The 21,067-nt window shown below is 53.9% G+C and overlaps 5 protein-coding genes across 5 annotated transcripts; 3 read left to right on the forward strand and 2 right to left on the reverse strand.

Annotated features, from left to right (window-relative positions):
- Window positions 1-1,812: 1,812 nt before the first annotated feature.
- J7T55_004006 (uncharacterized protein) lies at window positions 1,813-6,729 on the forward strand (the record flags this gene model as incomplete). Its single annotated transcript, XM_053144673.1, has 3 exons — window positions 1,813-2,127; window positions 2,221-6,096; window positions 6,163-6,729. The coding sequence occupies 3 exons, from the start codon at window positions 1,813-1,815 to the stop codon at window positions 6,727-6,729; spliced, it is 4,758 nt and encodes a 1,585-aa protein (XP_052992507.1).
- A 1,309-nt stretch (window positions 6,730-8,038) lies between these two features.
- J7T55_004007 (uncharacterized protein) lies at window positions 8,039-11,388 on the reverse strand (the record flags this gene model as incomplete). Its single annotated transcript, XM_053144674.1, has 3 exons — window positions 8,039-8,562; window positions 8,637-9,698; window positions 9,777-11,388. The coding sequence occupies 3 exons, from the start codon at window positions 11,386-11,388 to the stop codon at window positions 8,039-8,041; spliced, it is 3,198 nt and encodes a 1,065-aa protein (XP_052992508.1).
- A 2,113-nt stretch (window positions 11,389-13,501) lies between these two features.
- Window positions 13,502-15,742, forward strand: J7T55_004008 (F-box only protein 31-B; the record flags this gene model as incomplete). Its single annotated transcript, XM_053144675.1, has 4 exons — window positions 13,502-13,577; window positions 13,660-14,355; window positions 14,443-14,565; window positions 14,730-15,742. The coding sequence occupies 4 exons, from the start codon at window positions 13,502-13,504 to the stop codon at window positions 15,740-15,742; spliced, it is 1,908 nt and encodes a 635-aa protein (XP_052992509.1).
- A 2,279-nt stretch (window positions 15,743-18,021) lies between these two features.
- On the forward strand, window positions 18,022-19,314 carry J7T55_004009 (uncharacterized protein; the record flags this gene model as incomplete). The annotated part of the gene is made up of 1 exon (XM_053144676.1): window positions 18,022-19,314. The coding sequence occupies one exon, from the start codon at window positions 18,022-18,024 to the stop codon at window positions 19,312-19,314; it is 1,293 nt and encodes a 430-aa protein (XP_052992510.1).
- Window positions 19,315-19,844: 530 nt separating this feature from the next.
- J7T55_004010 (uncharacterized protein) lies at window positions 19,845-20,495 on the reverse strand (the record flags this gene model as incomplete). The annotated part of the gene is made up of 1 exon (XM_053144677.1): window positions 19,845-20,495. The coding sequence occupies one exon, from the start codon at window positions 20,493-20,495 to the stop codon at window positions 19,845-19,847; it is 651 nt and encodes a 216-aa protein (XP_052992511.1).
- Window positions 20,496-21,067: the final 572 nt, after the last annotated feature.

A 21,067-nucleotide genomic window follows, 5' to 3' on the forward strand; every position in this document is an offset into this window, starting at 1 on the left:
TCTTCAGGTGCGGGGTCTGCGTTCCCCGACATCGAGTTGGGAGTCTACAGACGGGCGAATGCACTTCATGGAAGCCAACATGACAACCATCGTCCTCAATTGAGCTGGCACGCTTAGAATTGGGTGGGTGCCTCGTCGCCTCGTCCAGAGTCTTGCTGCAACAATCACTCGTGAGTCAAAAGCAATTGCAGGGTCGGGATATCCATCCCATTTCAACGTTTGCAGGATCAGAGTCCGGGTCCATGGGAACCAGACTAACAGTATCGTACTGGGGTTAGACTAGACTGCTTTATGAGGTCGGAGTTCAAACACCCCGTGCTTACCACCCTCTCCTCTCATGCTGCCGGGGCGTCTGACTGACCAAGACAGGCATGAAGAATACCCTCCACCAAAGCACGCCTCGGCATTTGCTGTTCTTAAAACTGCATTTCTTGTCTTTTTGCGCGGCTCCGTCGTTCAGTTAGGCGGCCCTGCGGCGCTCGGAATGCCTGCGAGGTCTCGGCCCGGCATTCTTCGGGCCCGGAACAAGGCCAGCACCAACTCGTGCTGGATGCATCATTTATGGGGGAGACGGGCGGGAGACGGGCGGGAGACGCCCTCGGACCAACGTACACAGGCGTTGCAAAGCAGCACATGCACAGTAAGTCGCTAACGCGGCTGCGCAGGCGTGTTAGTCTCTCAATGTTGCCTCATTTCTTGGGTTCACAATTGGCCGCCTACAAGGCATCCGCCTCCGCATCCTTGACTCAAACCCGGCTCCGTCTGGATGGTTGATTCCCCATATACGCACAGCTGGCAGTTCCGTGCCAAGATGCGCAATTCTCCGTTCCCAGGCTCCATTCTCTCGGTGCCGGTGCAGGTGGATTCGTTCAGAACCACTGCGCACTACTGTATGAACACCGGACACCAGGTCTACCTAGTCCCTGAAGCCGCCACTTTCTCATGGTACTGTATGCTCCTGCCTGGACTGCCTGGATGACTACCCCGGTCCTGATGGTGTGTCCCGTACTGTAACAAGTAGGACCTCCCGAGAGGAACCGGCCCAATCTCGAAGGCAACAAATCAAATGACCATTCCATCTCGGGTAGCTATCAGTTCCTGGACCCTTAGTTGCCGTTCTGCTCACCGCACCGTAGCCCTGCAGCATTGGATCCTGCAGCTAGTGAAGCGCCTCCAATCTCACTCACGTCTTCCCTGTTTGCCCCGGCGTGAGTCAACGACCGCCCGTTGACGCCGTCGACCACTGCTGTGTACAGAGATACATGGACGACCGCATACACGTTAGTGTGGAGGTGGGCCCATGACCGTCTGCAGAGCCGCTCACACCACTACAGTAGTGGTGAGTCCTACGGCGAGGTCATATTCATTTTCTTCATCTCCGCCTTTTCTGTCCGTACTTGGGAATCATTCTCGTTTCCTCGCTCTCGAATCTCTCCGCCTGGTCACCCAGGCCACTCGCTCTCAAGCCTGACCCTCTTGGTAGCCCGCCCGCATAATAGTCTATTTCACAGAATCGCCTTCCGTGACTCCTTATCTTGTTGCGTCTAGATTGGTAAGCGGCCGTCAACTAAAAAGAATACCGGAGTTCAACAAGTGGGAACGCTTGCGTGCTCTTGCCTATTCAGAATCTAGAGCATCGGACCCATGCCGTCGTATTCCCTTCCTTCGCAGCCCGGCCCGCAGCTCAAATAAATCGAAGCCTTTGGCCACATTGAGCCTCCAATCTGACTTCCAACTCCCACACCCTTCAATTTTGCCGCCCTTATATTTCTCGCCTTGATTGACGAGCCTGGGCGTGATTACCTCTTCAACATGAGCCATGACTACTCTATGGTAGTGGCGGTTGCAACCGGCCTCGGAATCATCACATTGGTGTCAATTCCGGCCGTCTTCACTTTTATCCTGCAGCTCACAACTCGCCAGCCCAAGCAAGACGCGTACGAAGACGAAGATGGAAAGGCTACTCCAGAATCCGTGAAGGCTTATTCTTCTAAAATTTCCAAGACCTTGATTGTAATTTTTGCTACGCTTGCGTGCAGCACTGCTGTCGCCACGGCCGTGCTTGCTACCCTTCACATCGGCCAGGATGGTTTGTTCCTCGAGAACTGGCTTAGTGCAGGTGCTTCAGTGAGTAAAGAAGTGTCCCTTCTCCATATCCACCTGTGTCCCTACACTCTTTCTACTTGAATACCTAAGTACTGACCAATTGGCGCGCCAAAGGTTCTCCTTCTGTTTCAGGCCATTGCCATTGCTGCGTGCAGGAAGACAGTTCAAGCCTACAATCTTGGCCTGTACTCGTTCCTCTCCTGCCTTGTTCTCACAGTTATTCTTCTTGTCCAGGGCACATTGGTCTTCGAGCAATTGCTGGCACACTATCCAGTACACTTTGCTCTGCGGATTGTGGAGATCGTGTCAACTGTTGGTCTGGCGGCGGTCAGCCTGTGTATTCCTCGAAGGCCTGAGGTCTTTGATAAAGATGGAAACCCCATCGACCGGATGTACACGTCCACTGCTCTCAACCGATTCACCTGGGGCTGGCCGGCTCATCTACTGAAGATGGCTGGTAAGCGGAACCAGCTAGACCTTGACGACTTACCAAGACCCGATCATTACACACGGGCTGCCGAGCTGTCTGCCGACTGGAAGAAACGTGCATCGAAAAGACAGCTCTGGCTAGCTATCATTCTTGCACATAGGGTGGCCCTCGCTAAGCAGTGGCTTCTGACACTGATCACATCCTTCCTCAACTTTGGACCTCAGTGGGTAATCCTGCAGCTCCTTCGGATTCTGGAAAATAGGAGCCGCCAAGAGAATTTCTCTCTGAGTGTGTACATGTGGGTTCTGTGGCTCGGAATCGTGATCGTCGCGCAGGCCTGGATTGAAAGCCATGTTTTCTGGCTCTCGTTTTCGGAGCTAGCTATTCCTGTCCGAGGACAGGTAAGCGCGTTGATATTCGAGAAAAGTATGCGGAAGAAGGATGTCAAAGGCAGTGGAAGATCCAGCAACAAGAAGACGACAACAAACACGCCCGACAACGCCGACACAGCCGAGAACCCCGAACCAGCGGTTTCTGGAACTGTTCCCGAGTCGACGGCAACGGATCGGCCAGAAATCCCGGAACCCGAGGAAGATGAGGCCGAAGCGATCAAGAAGAGCAAGCAGGGTGTGGTCAACTTGATCGGTGTCGACGCTAAGCGTGTGTCAGACTTCATGTCCTTCCAAAACCTGTTTCCGGGCAGCTTGTTCAAGCTCCTCGTCTCGCTAGCCTTCCTCGTCTCGCTGCTTGGCTGGCAAGCTCTTATCGCCGGATTCTCCACCATGCTCGCCATCATGCCAGTGAACATATACTTCTCCAAGCGTTATGCCGCAGCTCAAGACCAGCTGATGAAGGTGCGCGACGAGAAGCTTGGTGTCGTCAACGAGGCGCTTCAAGGAATCCGACAGATCAAGTTTTCTGCCCTGGAACCGGAATGGGAAAAAAAGATATCAGACGTCCGAGAAAAGGAACTCAAATCTGTATGGGACGTGTTTGCAAATGACACTGTATTGCTCGGCTGCTGGGTCACCAGTCCAATTGCTCTCGCAGCTGTCTCTTTGGCCGTCTACGCCGCGGTGCACGGCACCCTGTTACCCTCCGTTGCATTCGTTAGTCTCGGAGTCTTTAGAGCCCTCGAGGTAACACTCTCCGTCATCCCCGAACTGACTACTGACCTTCTGGATGCCTGGACTTCTGTCAAGCGTATTGAGGAGTACCTGGAGTCGCCCGAGATTGAAAAGGCCGCCAAGGAATCCGATGAGGTCACTTTTGATGGTGTTTCTATTGCATGGCCAGCGGATGAGAAGCTGGATGATGATGAAAGGTTCGTACTTCGAGATGTCACTGTGACATTCCCGAAGGGCGAACTCAGTGTCATTTCTGGCAAGACCGGGACTGGCAAGTCATTAATGCTCGCGTCAATTCTTGGAGAGGTCGATATTCTATCTGGAAGCATCTCGCTGCCCAAACCACCCTCCGTCGAGGATCGCAAGGACAACAAAGCCACGAGGGAGAATTGGATCATTCCTGAAGCGATTGCTTATGTTGCGCAAATTCCATGGATAGAGAACGCCAGTATCAGGGACAACATTGAGTTTGGGTTGCCACACGATGAAGAGAGATACCAGAAGACCATCGAGGTGTGCGCCCTCAAGAAGGACCTGGAAATGCTCTCAGATGGCGAGAGGACTGAGATTGGCGCCAATGGTATCAATCTTAGCGGTGGACAAAAGTGGCGCGTAACACTTGCAAGAGCCATTTACTCGAGAGCAGGCATACTTGTGTTCGACGATATATTCTCGGCTGTTGATGCTCACGTCGGTCGTCACATCTTTGAGGAATGTCTGACGGGCGAGCTGGCAACCGGTCGAACCAGAATACTCGTCACCCACCACGTCGCACTTTGCCAGGCTAAGACCAAGTACCTCGTCGAGTTGGGCGATGGCAAGGTTTTGCATGCCGGCCTTCTTTCGGAACTCGAAAATGACGGCACGCTTGATCTTATCAAGAGCCACGAGCAGACCGACGAGGAGATCCGTGAGGATGAGAATGCTACAGCGGTCAACTCGAACGAGCCTTCTGACGAGGACTCAGAGGAGGACGAGGCAAGTGGGAACACACTGAAAAAGATGCTGTCCAAGCAGGACAATGACCCTCGCAAGTTCGTTGAGGACGAAAAGCGTGAGCAAGGCGCTATCAAGACTCATGTCTATGGGGTCTATCTGAAAGACTCTGGCGGTTTTCTCTTCTGGACAAGTTGCGTCTCCATCTTCCTCCTGAACCAAGGCCTAGCTTTGGGGCGAAGTTGGTGGTTGCGGATCTGGACAGGCAATTACGAAGAAGAGTCCGTCAACGCATTTCATGTGAACGCCTCTAAGGATCACGGGTACGCATATGCTCTCTCCCTGCAGCAGACCGTCGATGTGCACCCCCACGCCCACATCTCAACTTCCACCCAAACTGCCACTGCACACCACAACCTTGGCTACTACCTGGGAATCTACGTTGCGGTCGCCTTCAGCACCGCTCTCGTCGCCACTTTCAAGTTCTACTACACCTATACAGGCTCTATCCGAGCGTCCCGCCAACTCTTCGCCAAGCTCAACTTCGTGATCCTCCGCGCGCCGCTTCGTTGGCTAGATACCGTCCCCGTAGGTCGCATCCTGAACCGGTTCACGGCCGATTTCCACATTATCGACTCGCAGCTCGCCAATTCCGTATCCTTCGGTGGTAGCTCATTCCTCCAGCTCATTGGAGTCATCGTTGCATCGCTATTTGTGTCGCCCTACCTCGTCCTGTTTGCTTTTGTGCTACTGCTCGCCTGCCTACGCTTCGCACTGATCTATCTTGACGGTGCGCGGCCCGTCAAGAGGCTGGAGAGCACCGCGAAGTCCCCGGTCTTCGAGCAATTTGGCTCAGCTCTGACCGGCGTGGCCACTATCAGGGGCTTCGACAAAGCCCAAAGTTACGTCGAGAGGATGTTTAAGAAGATAGATGACTACGACACTGCGACGTGGCACCTCTGGCTGTTCAATCGGTGGATGGGCTGGCGCATGGCGCTTGTCGGCTCGCTTTTCGCGATTATTGTCTCTCTCCTGATCTTGTTGACACCCGGTATTGACGCCGCTCTGGCTGGCTTTGCCTTGGCTTTTGCATTGGAGTTCTCTAACTGTGTCGTCTGGACCATCCGGCTGTATGCAAACGTGGAGCTGAACATGAACGCCGCGGAGAGGATCGTCGAGTACACCGAGCTACCCACCGAGACCCTCGATGGTTCAAGCCCGCCCGCCGCCTGGCCTACCGGAGGCAGCATCGAGGTCGACGATCTTGTTGTCGGCTACGCGCCAGACCTTCCGCCTGTTCTCAAGGGCCTGAGCTTCAGCGTCAAGACCAATGAGCGCATCGGTGTCGTAGGGCGCACAGGTGCAGGCAAGAGTTCTTTGACTCTGGCGCTGTTCCGGTTCTTGGAGGCGAGGTCGGGAACCATCCACATCGACGGGTTGGATATCTCAAAGATCAAGCTTCATGACCTACGGTCGCGGTTGGCCATCATCCCTCAGGTGAGTGGTACACACAACTGAGTTGTCATCTTCCTTGAAACCCACATACTGACTTTTGACCCCCAGGATCCTGTCCTCTTCTCCGGCACCGTTCGCTCCAACCTTGACCCCTTCAAACAGCACACCGACGCCGAGCTCCGCGACTCCCTCGAGCGCGTGCACCTCATCAGCGGCACAGGCGGCACAGCGACCCCGGTCGCATCCTCGTCCACCGACAGCGCAAGCAACACCAACACCAACGTCTTCACCGACCTCGCCTCGCCGATCTCCGAGGGCGGCCTGAACCTCTCCCAAGGCCAGCGCCAGCTTCTCTGCCTGGCGCGTGCGATTGTCGCGCGCCCGCGCGTGATGGTCCTTGATGAGGCCACAAGCGCGGTGGACATGTCCACTGACGCGCTCATCCAGCGGTCTATTCGGGAGGAGTTCACCGACGCCACGCTCGTGGTCATTGCGCACAGGCTGTCGACCATCGCGGACTTTGACAGGATTCTCGTGCTAGGTGATGGCCGCGTGGCCGAGTACGGCACGCCCCAGGAGCTGTGGGAGCGGGACGGCGGGAAGGGTGTGTTCAGGGGTATGTGCGAGGAGAGTGGAGAGAAGGATAGGCTGCGGGCAATTGTCTTTGGGCAATAAACAGAGAGATGGGTGGATGAGTGTTCCGCGGATAAAAAAGGGTTGTCATTTTTCCTCTTAGAAAAGTTGCGTATATAAATGGGGCACCGGAGAAGTGGGATTCTCAGGGGGGATTTCTTTACTCCCTATTTTCCTGAGAACAAGGACAAGTTGCATAATAAAGAGAACAGTTTCCAAGTTCCGAAACCTGAGGTCTTGTGAGTCTACACTCATCCTACAATCTAGCTTGTGCGCAATTTGACCAGTGTGAACATGTTCTCAACGACTATCTGGCGTCGTACGAGTTGGCAGATCTGCTGAGGGCCATCAACGGCAGGTAGGTCAATGTGATGCTCTTCTGGGTTATGAATCAGCCTCTCATGGGCCATGTTTGTTGCTATAGCGTCATCTATCACTGTCACACAGGGGACATCACGGAGGACACGAAAGTTTTACAGAATTTACAAGTTACTTATAAGTACAACAAATGTAGACAGCCCGTCCTGTCCAAATTTCCGCAAGCTCCTAATAATACTGGGCGGATCGAGATACACAAACAAATTCCTGCCTGAACTTCCATTGCATGCAGATTCTGGATTGAACGCCTCCCTTAAAGATATGCCTCCCTAGTAAACGGCCAGAAGGTCTGGTACCTATCCGAGCCAACAGAAGAAGAAAAGTCGAGATTGTGAGAAGGACCGTGGAACAAATCTGATTCAATTTCATTGCAGCCATCATGCTGGTTTGCTGCAAGTAACGCCTTGTGATGCGTGTCCAGAACCGTAGTCTGCTTCGAATGCAGATCCATCACTGAACGCCTTGCTGATGATTTCCCTCAGAATTCGAGGCCAGGAGAGATTTTGGCAAGGAGGTATGAGAGTAGGAGAAGCGGCTTTCATTCCGAACCGCTTGAAAAGAAATAGGAACGAAAACGAGAGTGTGAAACAAGTTGGTATTCGATGGCATCCTGTGTGCAGGTTTGCAGTTGCTGATGTTGTATCCATCCTGCTGTGCCCAACAAGATCGAGTTCTTTGAAGACTGCCGCTTTATGAGGCAGTTACACAGGAGAGTTGCGAGGTCTCACTCCTTATTCAGACATGGTACTATGAGGTTGAGTGTGCAACGGTCGGAAAGCTGGCCTCTGGTCGGGTTTGCCTGAGGACAGCAGCAGTTGAAATGACCAAGGATTGCGTAACGTAAAATCGAGAATCGTAGCCGAAAAGCAGAAGCGCAAAGTGCACATGTCATCCTCCTGACAACGTCTTTGAAGACCGTGATGTGGCGTGTATCACGCTCGTAGTCGTCGTTCAAGTTTGAAGGCGCAGATCCCTAGTGGTGAAGTGCGTACTTGATGACAACAAAGATGATGATTGCAATAACAGAAAGAAAAGCGATGATCGCCTCGATCATCAGGCACCGTCTCTGCTTAGTGCTGAAACGGTCGACCTCGCCATGAGTGTGCCACGACAGCACGCTGTTGAAGCCGCCGCAGAGGGCAATCGGCGAGACGAAAGGGAAAATGGAGAGAAGCGCGACAATGAGAAACAAAGAACGTCGTTTTGCCTTAGCGTTGTCGGAAAGCCAGGGCTCAGTGTCATGAACGCGTCGGTATACTGCACCGCGCTCCATATCGTCCAGATTATTGAAAATTCGTCCAGTGATGCGCTGCAGGGATCGATCGGTAGACTTCTGGGCCGCAGTTCGCCGATGAAGTCTATCCCAGGGGTAAAGACGTGGAGCGGGGTCGAAAATGCGGTACTGAGTGCCGTCCGGTTGGCGGATCGTCGTGACAGTCAAATCAGATCCGGTGGTGGTACTGATGGTCGGATGGCTATCGCCGCCAGCAACGAGCGCTTCTTGTAAGATTAGCCCAGTCTTTTCTTGAGGTCGCGGATCGACTTTTTTATGTTCACTGTGGAAATCTTACCGTTAGTATCGTTCTCGTCACGCCCTGAAAGAGGACTGGAGGCTTGGGCAAACCCACGAGGAACAAATCGGGACACCTTGCGAGTGCTGGGAGTAACGACCGAAGATGGTGTCTCAAGCCGAGAGCCGGCCTGGCTGGCATCGGTGTTACAGCTGACATTCCTCATCGACTCAAGACGCGCGCGTCCAGTGAGAGTCTGATCCTCTTGACCGCTGGCGAGTCGAATAGCCTGCCTTTGTTGCGCAACTGCCAGAGGAATTAGGTCGAATTGAGTCGACTCAATCAGGCTGATAGATGCGCCCGACTCGAAACTATCGCCACGATTGCGGCTGTTGAGGTGAGCCTGCGGCATTCCTGAGGGGGTTGACAGATCGGTCACTGGGACCAGCCATGGGGTACGCCGCCGAGGCATTTGACGCTGTTGACTCATTTGATCGGGCTGGAGAGTCAGCTGCTTGTTTGGGTCGAGTTCGGTCGAAGCGTCCCAACGTTTGCCTGAAGTGCCTGGCCGTCTGCTATCTGGTTGAGAAGTGATGTGCTGTAATTCGTGAAGAGAGCCGTCATCAGAATCCAGCTCAGTAAAGGGGTGACGGGGCGCTAGGCCTGGATGAAGAGTGAAAGACCGATACGACGTCCGCTTGCTGTTGGCTTGTAGAAACGGGTCTCGAATCGCACTTGGGGTCCGTTGACCGAAGAACTGGGATCGATTCTGATCCTGACTGTTGCTGGCTGGGTTGGTGTTGGCGACAGGTCTTGAGGTGTCCTGAAAAAGTCCATTGACCCTATGATGCCGCTGTTCAGGAACAAAGACTGGCAGTGGTGCCTGATTGACGTTGTGTTTTCGGTATCGAAGGTCCTGAGGTTTGTTGCCAGTGCCTGGTGGGTGAACAATTCGAGGCTGCGTGTCGAATGGACCAATTGCTGGCTGCGAAATACCTGCTCGTGGACCTGTGAGAGAGCTTCCAAGACCGGGATTGGTCGAAGCTGCATCTAAAGGAGCTTCGCAGTCAGAATAGTTCGCAATGGAGCTGCCACACTGCTTGAAACCACCTGTGCCAAACTCTGTGTTGAAAGCAAGGCCGGCACCACCAATCTCAGATCCAGACCATCCTCCATGACCGGTGTACTCAGTTTCCTAACCTTCTGTATTTCCAGTCGGGAGACGGCTCTGCTCCTCACAATCACGCAGTCCCTCCAACACCAGCTTATGCAAACCCCCTCCACCACCTGCATGGCTTTCTGGCAGGTTCTGCCTCTGGTGGGCATGGCCCTTCTCCCCCACCGGCACTCTGACAACAGCAGGGCTTCCCACAGTCCATTGAGGATTGATTGCACTGGGCTCAAAGAACTCTTGATCTTGTTGGGTTCTTGCATCATTTCCTACAGCTGTACGCTGCGGCAAGCGAAGTGGTGACACCTCAGGCGAGGGGCTGTCTCTGTCCAAAAGAGGACGTGGACTTCTCAGAGGAGTGCCATCTGGTGAGCAAATGATTGCTGTACTTCCACGCTCAACACCACTGACTTGACGCAGATAAGCAGAAACCTCTCGCTCTCTTGAGGGGCGCAGGAACACGCTGTCGTAATGGAATGGATCTTCTTCCGAGCCTTCTGTCACACCAGTAATCGATGAGCGTGCACTGCTGAGCAAGCTCTGTCTGCCTCGTTCTCGTCGCCTTGCAGAGTGCATGCGAGCAGGAGGGGGGCACAACTGGGGTACTTTGCTCTCTTCAGACGCAGCTCCAGCATCAGAATCAACTCCAATGCCGGATCCAACTCCAAGATCACTACCGATGCGGGCTCGATCATCCTTACTGTCACTGCAATACGACAGTCGCTTGGGAGAGGGACTCTCTGAAGCCTGCAAAGCACTCAATCCTCCCAGCACAGCTTCCGTGAGGTTGGGTCGAGCTGAGGCAGCAAATGAATTTGTGTGATGGAATGACGGGACTTCTGGAAGGGAAATTTGGGGCACTACACCAACCCCTTTCTCAGCTATACGGCCAAGCGTAGCATTCGCTTCGATTTCGCCCGGGCGTTTGCGAATTGATTGATCTCCGTCGACAGGAAGCACATGAGAGCCAGACTCGGACTGATTGACATAGGAGTTCTGAGTCTTTGGGTCGCAGTGGTCAATGGTGCGATCCGCTCTGCTTACAGGCGAGTAGGGCGGCGGCTGGTTCGATGTGTGCGCCTCTGCAAAAGCTCGAGCCTCAGTGAGATAGGCTTGTGGACTCTGCCACAGTTCGTCCGGACTCTGCCAAACGATCGGTGCGGTCTTAGAGACCGGTGGGGTGATGAAGACATTGTTCTTCTGCGGATCAGCGGTGGGCTGTTTCTGGACAAGCAAAGGCGACGGCACCAGTGCTTGCTCATCGACCGTGCGATTGACTGCATCAGTCAAGCTACGCCCAAACGCGCGGGTCACTGGGTAGCCAACGTTTGTGTAAATGGCTCTGGCATCGGTGGGGGACAAAGACCTCATGTCCTTGAGGACCGTGTCATCTCCGCTTCCGCTGTAGCTGGTCTCTCGAGAGACGCTCCGGGAACCGCCACTTGGTCGCAGTCGAGTTATGCGGGAGTGTGCTTCCTCGAGGCTGCCGAAAAGCGGGCGTGTTTGGTTGCTGGGAAAAGCGGAGGACACCATCTTCGACTGGTCTCCGGCATCCGACGGCGAGTGGTCGTTCTGTTGTTTGGCTGGAGGACGGCAGGCACCGTCCCTTCCACCTTCCGCCTGGCGCTGAGGTTTCGCCATGGTGCCGTTTCTCACCTAATTGAGTCGCGAAATGAGTATGAACATACGGCAATGCGCGCGATAGGCTAGTATGCCAAGAGAACGAGGGAAAAGGCAAAGATGGAAAAAAGAGGACGACTGAGGGAGTACTCCAGGAGAGCGAAGGGTATGGTGAATGAGGGATGAGATCGAGCAGGCAAGGGTCAGGATGATTGAGAGAACAGGTCAAGACTGCAGACACAAGCGAGCAGGCAGGTGGGTGGGGGCCTTGTCTGTGTGAATATTGCAGGTTTCTGAGATGATGATGGATGGTGAAGGGGGTGAAAGCAAGCAAACAGGGCGAAGTACCTGGTGAGCCTTGGGCTACGCGTAGCACGCGCGTATGGACGCGCCGGGGACGCGATGAGGGGGTTCCTGTTGATGGATGGACTGTCAGCAAGGCCAAACAAGGTACTGGACTAGACTTTTGGATGAACGGTTTATTTCTGACAAGAGACGAGAAGTGGGTTGTTGGACAAATCAGCTTCTGAGGCCTGTATAAGCATACCTATGCTGGCAATGGTGTGAGGGTTTGTGTTGCTGATGAGGTTGGTGTTTTCAGGACTCGCTTTCACATCGTATGATGCTCACATTGGGAGAAGCTGTGAAGCTATCAAAATCACAGAGAGATTTCGGACAAATATACTTCCAGCTCCTATCACCAACCAAGAAAACAAGAGGATGAAATAGCTTCAACTTGGTACAGCTCAATTCCAGTCATGTCCCTGAACAACGCTTTCAGCTGATATCATCCATGGTGGTGTACTATACGATCAGATTGGAGAGTAAGATTAATGGACAACAGCCAAATCACATTTGTAAATATAATAGTGGTGTGCTCCTGTTTAGCTGTGCACTATATGCGTGGCCTCTTGTCCACCGGGTGATAGAACCGGAGAATTTCTAGAGGAGTCGCTAGCATACAATGGCTGGACTCACCATGGGTAATCCAGCCCTCCTATGTCTGAGAGCAATAGTTTAAATGAGTAGGGGTTGGCTTCATTGTATATGTATAACTTCCCTGAAATCTGTGTAAGAATTCAATTCAATTAATACCATGATACCTAGGTAATTCATAGAATCCTGGGAAGGGGCTTAAGAAACAAAGATAGGTTGGCCTCAGCCAAGTCAAAAGACCAGGAAACAAAATGCTCTCTTTCCGTAATATGTGCATAACACAAGACATATGCAGAGTGGTAAGTCTCTTGATAGTAAACGGCACAAAGTCAAGTTTATCGTCTCCCAGGTCTTGTCCTGGAACGCACTTAGTCGTAGTCAGGCAAGTCTTCTTTGAAAGATCCCGTCAGTTGCGACTTTCCACATCGGGTGCTATGGATTGGTCCAGCGTTGATACCCGTGGCTTGAAGCACTACGGTCGGGCCAGCCTTTGGCTCTTGGGTTCAATCAAGTGGTGTCCATGATAGTGGGACAGTGATGGGAGCAGACATGCAACTAAGTGGACACTGAGCAGCTAGATCATCCAAGAGCGCAGTCTAGAGATAGGTTGCAGATGCCATGACTCGGAGCATGAAAAGACGGACAAAGAGGTCTTCTTGTGCCGCATTTGGGCAAAGCACAGGAGTGAGGTTGAAAAGCGGCTCTGTGAACCACCAGCAGGGGTCCCTCTACGAGGCATGAACCTGAGCCCCGCCCTCGCTTATCTAGCGTGCCTGAGTAGGGCCCGATTGGCTTTCCCACCCAGCCGTTGCGCTAGGCGGTGGGTATGGGGGGTAGGGTTGTGGTGAGTGGGGCCTTCTTCCGCGAGTGATTGTCTGATTGACTGCTGGGTACAACAGTCGTGCTTCCCCGGATCTCCAGGCCCCCTAAGCTCCAAGCTCCCAATCTGCTGTTGTTTTCTTCCTCATTGAGTCTATTGCCTTTAAGCTTTCCACCCTCCTGTGATATTGATGATTTGCATGCATTGCCCTTCATTTACAGCTTAGCAATACGAGCATACTTTCCTTCCGTCCCACACACTTCCTCAAAGGATTCAGACAGTGAGAGAGCTTGGTCTCTGCCTTGCACTTGGCCTCCGGATGGGGGGTCGAGACACCGCGGAATTCCCGGAGCCTCGCCACTACAAGCCCTCGCTCAGATGCAGTCCGAAGAACATGGTCGGCCCGTAGGGCTCCCAGACCTCCCAGATGAGATACTGTTACAAATCATATCATGTTGGTTCCTCACTCGTCACACCCACCGCATCTGGTGGCAAGCAGCTTGGCCAGTCTTGACTGACCGAGTTGTTTCCCCTAGTTCTCGAGCCGTCCGAGAGCACAAGCCTGCAACTCATCTCAAAGAAACTCCTTCGTATCTGTCGAGATAATCCGTTCTGGCGCTCAGAATGCTTCAAGAGGTCCACCTATCTCGATTCCTTACACCGACGGCAGGCGCTCCTGGGACGGCTAGACGAGTCGAATGCTTCAGGCACCTCAGGCACCTCAGGCACCTCAGGCACCACTCAGCATCAAGTGTCGAGTCTGGCTGAGGTTGCTGAGTCTAGGAAAAAGGAGCATGTACGAATTATGGAGAATTGGGACCCGTCATACCCTGGGGAAAACGTGAACTGGTACGACGAGTACATTCAACGTAATGCGCCTGTCGCTGTCAACTGGCTGCAACAGCCGGTGCTGAGAGATGGAGCCGAGAGCACTTACATCGAGACACGAGGTGTTGCGCTGTACCGACCAGACAACGATCAACAAGTACGTCATGGCTTGGAATCGGTCTTTGCCGTGTCACCCCTAGACGACGGTTCTGTCTGCCTGTGGGATGTCACGGGGGCGAAGGGCCGCAAAGGGGCAATCTTCGCTCAGAGCCGGCCAGGTATATTGTACATTGATGGTCCTTCTGCGGACAATAGTAGCCGGTCGAAGCGGATCGATTCGGGGGTCACTGAGTGCGTCAGCGTGGACAGTAGACTACACATTGCTTTCTTCGCCGTCCAAAACCGTAAGTCTGACAACCTTCACAGTATCTTTGCCCAGTGGTCTCATACACTTTGGAAGTGGTGTTCAATGCTAACCGGGAACTCTACAGATCTAATCGAGGTGGATTTACGCAGGCTCACGGTGGTGGGATGCGAATCATTCCCGTGGTCCATCACCGCTCTGTCCACTACAGATGCAGGCGTTCCTCTAACAGTTGGGACCAATAATGGCAGTAAGTGACGAACAAAACAAGCTTCTCTCCGAGATCTCAAAGGCAATCTCGAGGCTGGTTGTCTCCATGTATGAGGAACGTTAGAAAGATGGACGTTCAAGAGTTTCGCAGGATCGACACGTTGTTTGCGCGAGTGGGCATAATTTACTGACGAGAACTCCCAGTCCATCCATACGATCACAGATACCGTGCAGGAAAACAGACCGATAGTTCGGAGAAGCTTGACGAGATAAATGGGCTGCAGGCACAGCAGCTCTACAATAGAAGTCTTAAGGCTTTGTTCGACGACAAGCCATTGCCTCCCTATGCACCACTATCTCACCCCGGGCCCCTCAGTATTCTCCATATGCAGCGACCTGGAGCAGAAGCAGACATCGCAGACGAGATTTATGTCGCGGGACGCTTCCCCAGTATCCTGTTGTATGATCGACGAATGTTCCCATCAATCAAGGGAAGCCTCCACTCGGGCGCGCGACTATCTAGCCTGACATCGCTACCCGTCCCTTTCTCGGCAGTGGACAACGAGCTTCGCAGGGAGGGCTTGTTGTCGCCTCACCAAATCGATCGATCCAAGACCACACCGCCTGGCGGCCAGACGCTTATTGCATGTGGTGAATACAATACTAAAGGCTCTCTGGAGATGTACGGTCTACAGCCCTCTTCTCAGTTGCCGACCTCAGTGCCGGGTGGTCTGTCGAACTCGGTCTTCAAGAACCGGCAATCATCCTCGGACTCGAAGCTACTTTCGTGCACAAACCAAGGCACGCGGCTCGTTTGCTCGGACGGATCGGGGCGGATCAAATGGTTTGAAAGGGATGGCTTCACAGAAGTGCGACGAGTCAAGATCGGCCATTGTGAGCGTGCGCAGGCCCCTTCTTTGTTCGCAAGTATGCCGGGATCCGATGATATCGCAAGAAAACTGCTTGCGACGCAGACCGGATCCAAAAGCGCCGTCAATAGTAACGACCTGCTGTTTTGGACCGGTGAGAACCTCGGCTTGGTTACATTCACATCCTCGCCCGCCTTCACAGCTGAGGATTTCGAGGAAGAAGCAAGGTCAGCTGCAGAATTAGAGAAGGAGAAAGAGGAAAGGATCTTCAGCGACAAGATGCGGCGGGCGCTCGAGAGGCAGGCTGACGATGTACGATTCGTCAGGAATCTCGGGCTTAGGGTCTAGCACACGCAACCCTTGACCATTGCGCCTGTGACAACGGAGAGGTATCATGCACTGCCAATGCTTATGCTCCATTGACCAAGTTGGCAGTGTCTTAGTCGCAGGAGGAGGCGAGGGAGAATCACGTAATGCACTGTACGACAGCGAGTGACCAGCGTTAACCTTGTTCATAGAAGGCTTGGAGGCTGGGAGCCGATCCCGAGCTTGGATGTGGCCCGTCTTAATTGACAGCCTGTGTGTGTGTCATCCGGACGGTGGTTACCCTCCTACCGAATAGATATCAGTTTCGTGCAGTAGCACACATTACTCGAGACAACAGCACTGGGATGTGGCACCCGGAAGGGGCAGATGCTGAAGCAGATCCATTCAGCCATCCTAGACCAGCACACTTTAAATGAAGCCCATGAAGCCCTCCCGAGACGACGAGGCGAAGTATGTTGGCCAATGCCGTCATGCTGCGCCGTGTTCCGTCGGGAGTGTTGCGTGTCGAACCAGACCGGAGGAGCGTCCGCATGGGCCTGCATAAAAGGCTCGACGTGGAACCGGCGTGGCCGGCGCGGGGGAGAGAGAGAGGCGCACAGAGATTCAATGCCGTGCCAGTTGCTTGCTCGGTCATGAGGAACTTGTTTGCGACGGGCTCCATGCCTCGCTGGCACACTAGACTGACCGAAGCCCCCCCGACAGACACAGGCAGCACAGGTCGTGCCGAGCCAGCGAGCCCAGCTCGTCTTTATGCCGTTACCGAGCCCTGTGGGGAGGTGTGGACCCCTGAAACGCCCCGAAGGCGATAGCGGCTCCGGTGAACTGCCACCATGGGCAGCCCGTGGTCCCGTCACTGACGTCCTCGTGTTGCAGGCTTGCAGCTCTCTGGGTTGGCGTGGGCTCCAACATTGCACAGTTGCATGGACCGGGATTGGAGGGGCCTGGAAGTATGTATTGTGGAGAAGACGAGCGTGACGAGCCTCGGAAGAGGGCAGACTTTTGGTTCCCAGGGACGATTGGGCCGGCGCCACATGGCCGATCGCTCCATCGAAAGTAAGGCGGTGCATATCAACCAATCAGCCAGGGGCATACGGCCAATGATGGGATGGGGAAGGGGGTGGCCAGTTGGTGGCCAGAAGCGCAGTCCCTATTCGCTGCAGATCGCCGCGACGCCAATCTCCTCTGCCCGTCTGGCCGTCTGCAGGTGTCCGCCTCGTTATTCCTGTGCCTGAGGAACGACGAACGGACATCACTCGACCTCTACACTACCTGCCTGGCATGGCAGGCCTGACAGCCTGCCAGCATCCTGCCAGCATCCTTCCCAGTCCACAGGTTACTACGTGCGCAGGTGCGGTCCCTTAGATCTGCTGCTGACGGCCGGAAAACATCAGACCGCTACACAAGTGACAAGGCCCGCGCGCAACGTCGACAGCATTGAAACACCAACGTTGGCGCACGGCAGAGAAACAGCGGTTCGAGATGGCACCGCGCTGAGCCACCCGCAGCTAGTTCCTGCAATCTACCTGGCTGACAGCTGCTGCTGTGCGCTCCCAAGATGTACACGTACACACGATGCAAATACAGTCAGGAACTGTTGTCGCCTCTCTGTCAAGAGGCCCAGACTAGTCTCCTGCAAGCACGGGTGCAGCAGCAGCAGGACCCATACCGGTCCAGCCCATTGGAAATCAACACACACACACAGAGACACACCGCTTGCCGGGACTGCCATTCAATCTCGTTGGATGCAGTAGTCTAGCTTGTCTGCTGTACATGTCAACAATCCATAATCTGGACTTCGAGGCTGTCTTGTGTCCTGTCCTGTCTGTTGGCCTCTTCTGCCGTGGGGCTCCTCGGTGTCGGAACGACTACGACGTTTCTTGCAGGGGTCCGAGACTTGTCAGGGACTGCCATGGCAGAGTCGCACTCCATCCCATCGCTGGTCCCCTATTTCCCTTCCGGTTTCCATTTCCTCCCAAGGCATATCCCAACTTGAGACTTTCAAGATTTCACAGGCGCCCAAGTCTTGCCCCGCCAGCCAAGTACACGCTCCATGCAAGTGAGGCGGGCCGTCTAAGACAGTCCAGTGCCACTTCTTGCCATCGGCATACCTAAAGCACGGAGCATGACTTGAACAACTGGCACGCTGTTGATCTCAATTATGCGCTTAATCATCTCCTTCTCCCGCCCAGCGTCTTTTATACTACCCTTGCTTGCGCTTATGCACTTTTGATCTTGCACTTTCCTCCACCAACGCCGTTGTTGACTCGATCCGTCCCACAACAGCAGTTCTATAATGTTCAATGGCGCATTGGGTTGGAGCTGGAGGCGCTCTCGCTCACTCTTCCGGTCATACAGATGACCATGGCCCACACAAATATTCATCGCACAGGGGAGTCAGATTACCTGTCATCCTTCATGATGACTACTACGAGTACGACTCAGACGAGGCGTCGCTCTACCCGCGTCCGAGGAGTTGGGATCTCGACCACGACATAGGAACACCACCAGATGTGGGCTGGTCACCCAAGCAACCGCAGTTCTTTGTCATCAGAGAAGGAACACCAGCTTTGAGGGGAGAGCGGGACGAGCATCGCCACAATATCATCCCGAGCAGCGATGGCCACCTGTCACCAGACCCCGCCCCGGTGGCCTGTTTCATGGAACGAACAAATTCAGGGCGCACCATCTTGACCGAACCAGATCTTCATCCGAGTCTGATTGAGTGCAATGACTTCTCGCCCGAAGAAGACAAAGCTGCTGCAGCCCGGGTGAGGCGCTACATGAACAACCCGCGGCGGGACGTGAAGCGACATGAGCGCATACTGCGAAGCCTCATCCACCCCAAAGACCACAGGGGTGCCGACTTCCCACTTGACGACACCGCTCTCGAGTCCATCTTCAGCGCTGCAGACGAGCTTTTCTTTCAGGGCCGCTTGTCTCGCCGCGTGCAATGGGAATGGTCGTCGAGCGGGCAGGATGACTATAGCAGTCGGATCATTGGCACGACTGCGCTGCGCGAGGCTCAGCCTCCATTGACAGGATACGAGACGCTCATCGTACTGAGCAGCCCTTTACTCAAAGACACAAGTTACAATCGCCGACTACTCATCTCGACGTTCCTGCATGAGCTCATTCACTCATACTTATTTATCTGTTGCGGTTTCAAGGCGAGACACTGCGGCGGTCACACCCAGGGATTCAGAGACATCGCCGCCGTGATCGACGAGTGGGCCGGGAGGGGCACACTCAGGCTATGCGATATGGAAGCGGACTTGGCGCACTTTAAGGAGGTGGAAAGAAGCTCGGTTGTCGAGAGCTCCCAACCGAGGTATTACGACGTCGGCTGCAGCGGAAACTTTGTTGATGAGCGTATCGATACGCCCTGGAGCACCGGCCCCCAAGTTGTTTTTCATGCCCACGGAAGCCCTGGCAGCATAGGACCACCGTCGAATATAAGCACGCCGCTATCGTCAACGTCTACGCTGGTCGGTCAAGGTCAAAGAGAGACATTCAAGACCGATGAGGCTGTCCCACGTATGCTGGAGATGGCCGCTCATACGTTCGCTGGGTCAGGAACGAGAGGCTATTACTGAACAGCCCTTCCACGCCGGGTGCTCCGTTGTCCAGGGTATGCAAACGCCCCTATCAATGTGTTCCTGTGGAACCAGCCCAGCTGTTGCACTAGTCCCTTCGACTCGTGCCATTTATTTAGAAAGAACGTGTCATCATTGACGCCCAAGATGCATATTTCCAAAGGTTTTAGCCTCTCACTAACCTTAGTCACCGAGGCCGAGACCCCTGATTTCCTCTTATCTCAAAGGCATGGCGATGGCGTTGGCAAAAATGTTGTACGAAATTTATGGATGGTCTCTGTCTGTTTTATAGCATACGCGGCGTGTCAGATTTTGATACTTGGATTCACAACTCACAAACCGGTGGGATATCTGTCACTCTTACGATTCTACATTTTTAATCTACCGATCGGTTCAACCGTCGTTATCGAACTTCGCCTCCTCACAACGTCTCTACGGGGTGGGCTCAGCGTGCTGTCATAGTACGCAAGCATTGTCATCTGTGACATGGCCTCATAGCCCAGTCACTCTCATCACACAGCCTTCGTGACCTAAGCATCGCTGAAATCGTCCAACACATACAACGCAGCTAGGTCCTTGTCCCATCCGCGAATCACGCGCACGATAGAATGCAACAGCTCGACGAACAACCGGCCGTGGCCCGTAGGCCCTAGCACCCCCGCCCACGTCTTTTCAGCGCGGCAGGGCCCGCAGTAGCAGAGGAAAGAGTGCAGAAAGCTGTGCACCAGCTCGTGAACAAGCGTCTCCAGGAGATTGTGCAGGGGGTGTGGCAGACCATCCACCTGGTCGTTCGGATCCATGGAGATCGTGACGACCCACCTCCCGTCAGAAGGCCGCGGCGCAAGCCTTGATTCCCCAAAGGGCGTGGACGTGCGCACGTCGCCGTGCGAAAGGCGACCCCTTCTGCCGTACCCTTCTGTCGGGGCACTTGCGAAGATGTCCGGCTCGTACTCGAGACGCTGCAAAATGCCCCCGCGCGTGAGCTGCCCTGCGAAGAAGAACTCATCGAGGCACACCATGAACTGCTCGAGCGTGGTCTGCTCGGTATATGTGTCGTCCTGGTGCAGGCGGAAAAGAAAGATAAAGTTGTCCCTTGCCTGGAGCTGTGAGGGGAGGAGCGCTTCTGTCTCGAAGAATGCCCTTGTCTGCGCGAGGAGAGGCCCGGGCAGGTAGGAGAACATTTGCAGTGTCTGCGCTTGGTTGGAAAGACTCGCGCACGCCAGCGATGGAACTGGAGGGTGATTGAATGTATACAGGTGATCTTGGAGTTGAGACATGTGTATATCGTGTGTTCTGGTAATATTTGGGTGTTCTTCTGGCTGTAAGGGCCTTGGTCGCTGAATTTCTGTGTCTTTGTGGGTGCCATTTTGGGTTGCTCATGCGCATGTATGTGGATATAAACTCCCAGCAGCCGCCCGGGTAGAACAAGTCTATTATCTTCAATGTCGAGTTATAAAAAGTTGAATACTGCCGTAGACAAGAAACCATTGTATTTGGACGCAGAGTGAGGCGGCTCTTTTATTGTTTCCTTGCCGTGGCTATTGTCGAACAAAGAAGAGAATTGCTAATTATGGTACCCGAATCTCTAGCTCGGCTGAGGACAAAGTGACAGTCTTGATATCCTCCTTTGACTAACAGGTATCACAGGAAGGAATTGACCATCACTTTACATTTTGGGAAGCCTTTTCGTTTTTGAAATCCAACCAAGGATGTTGTCACTCCTCTTCAACGAAGGGCCCGAGTCTAATCGCAG

Source organism: Diaporthe amygdali (assembly GCF_026229845.1).
Source record: "Diaporthe amygdali strain CAA958 chromosome Unknown NODE_18_length_871485_cov_64_394520, whole genome shotgun sequence".
Lineage (NCBI taxonomy): Eukaryota > Fungi > Ascomycota > Sordariomycetes > Diaporthales > Diaporthaceae > Diaporthe > Diaporthe amygdali.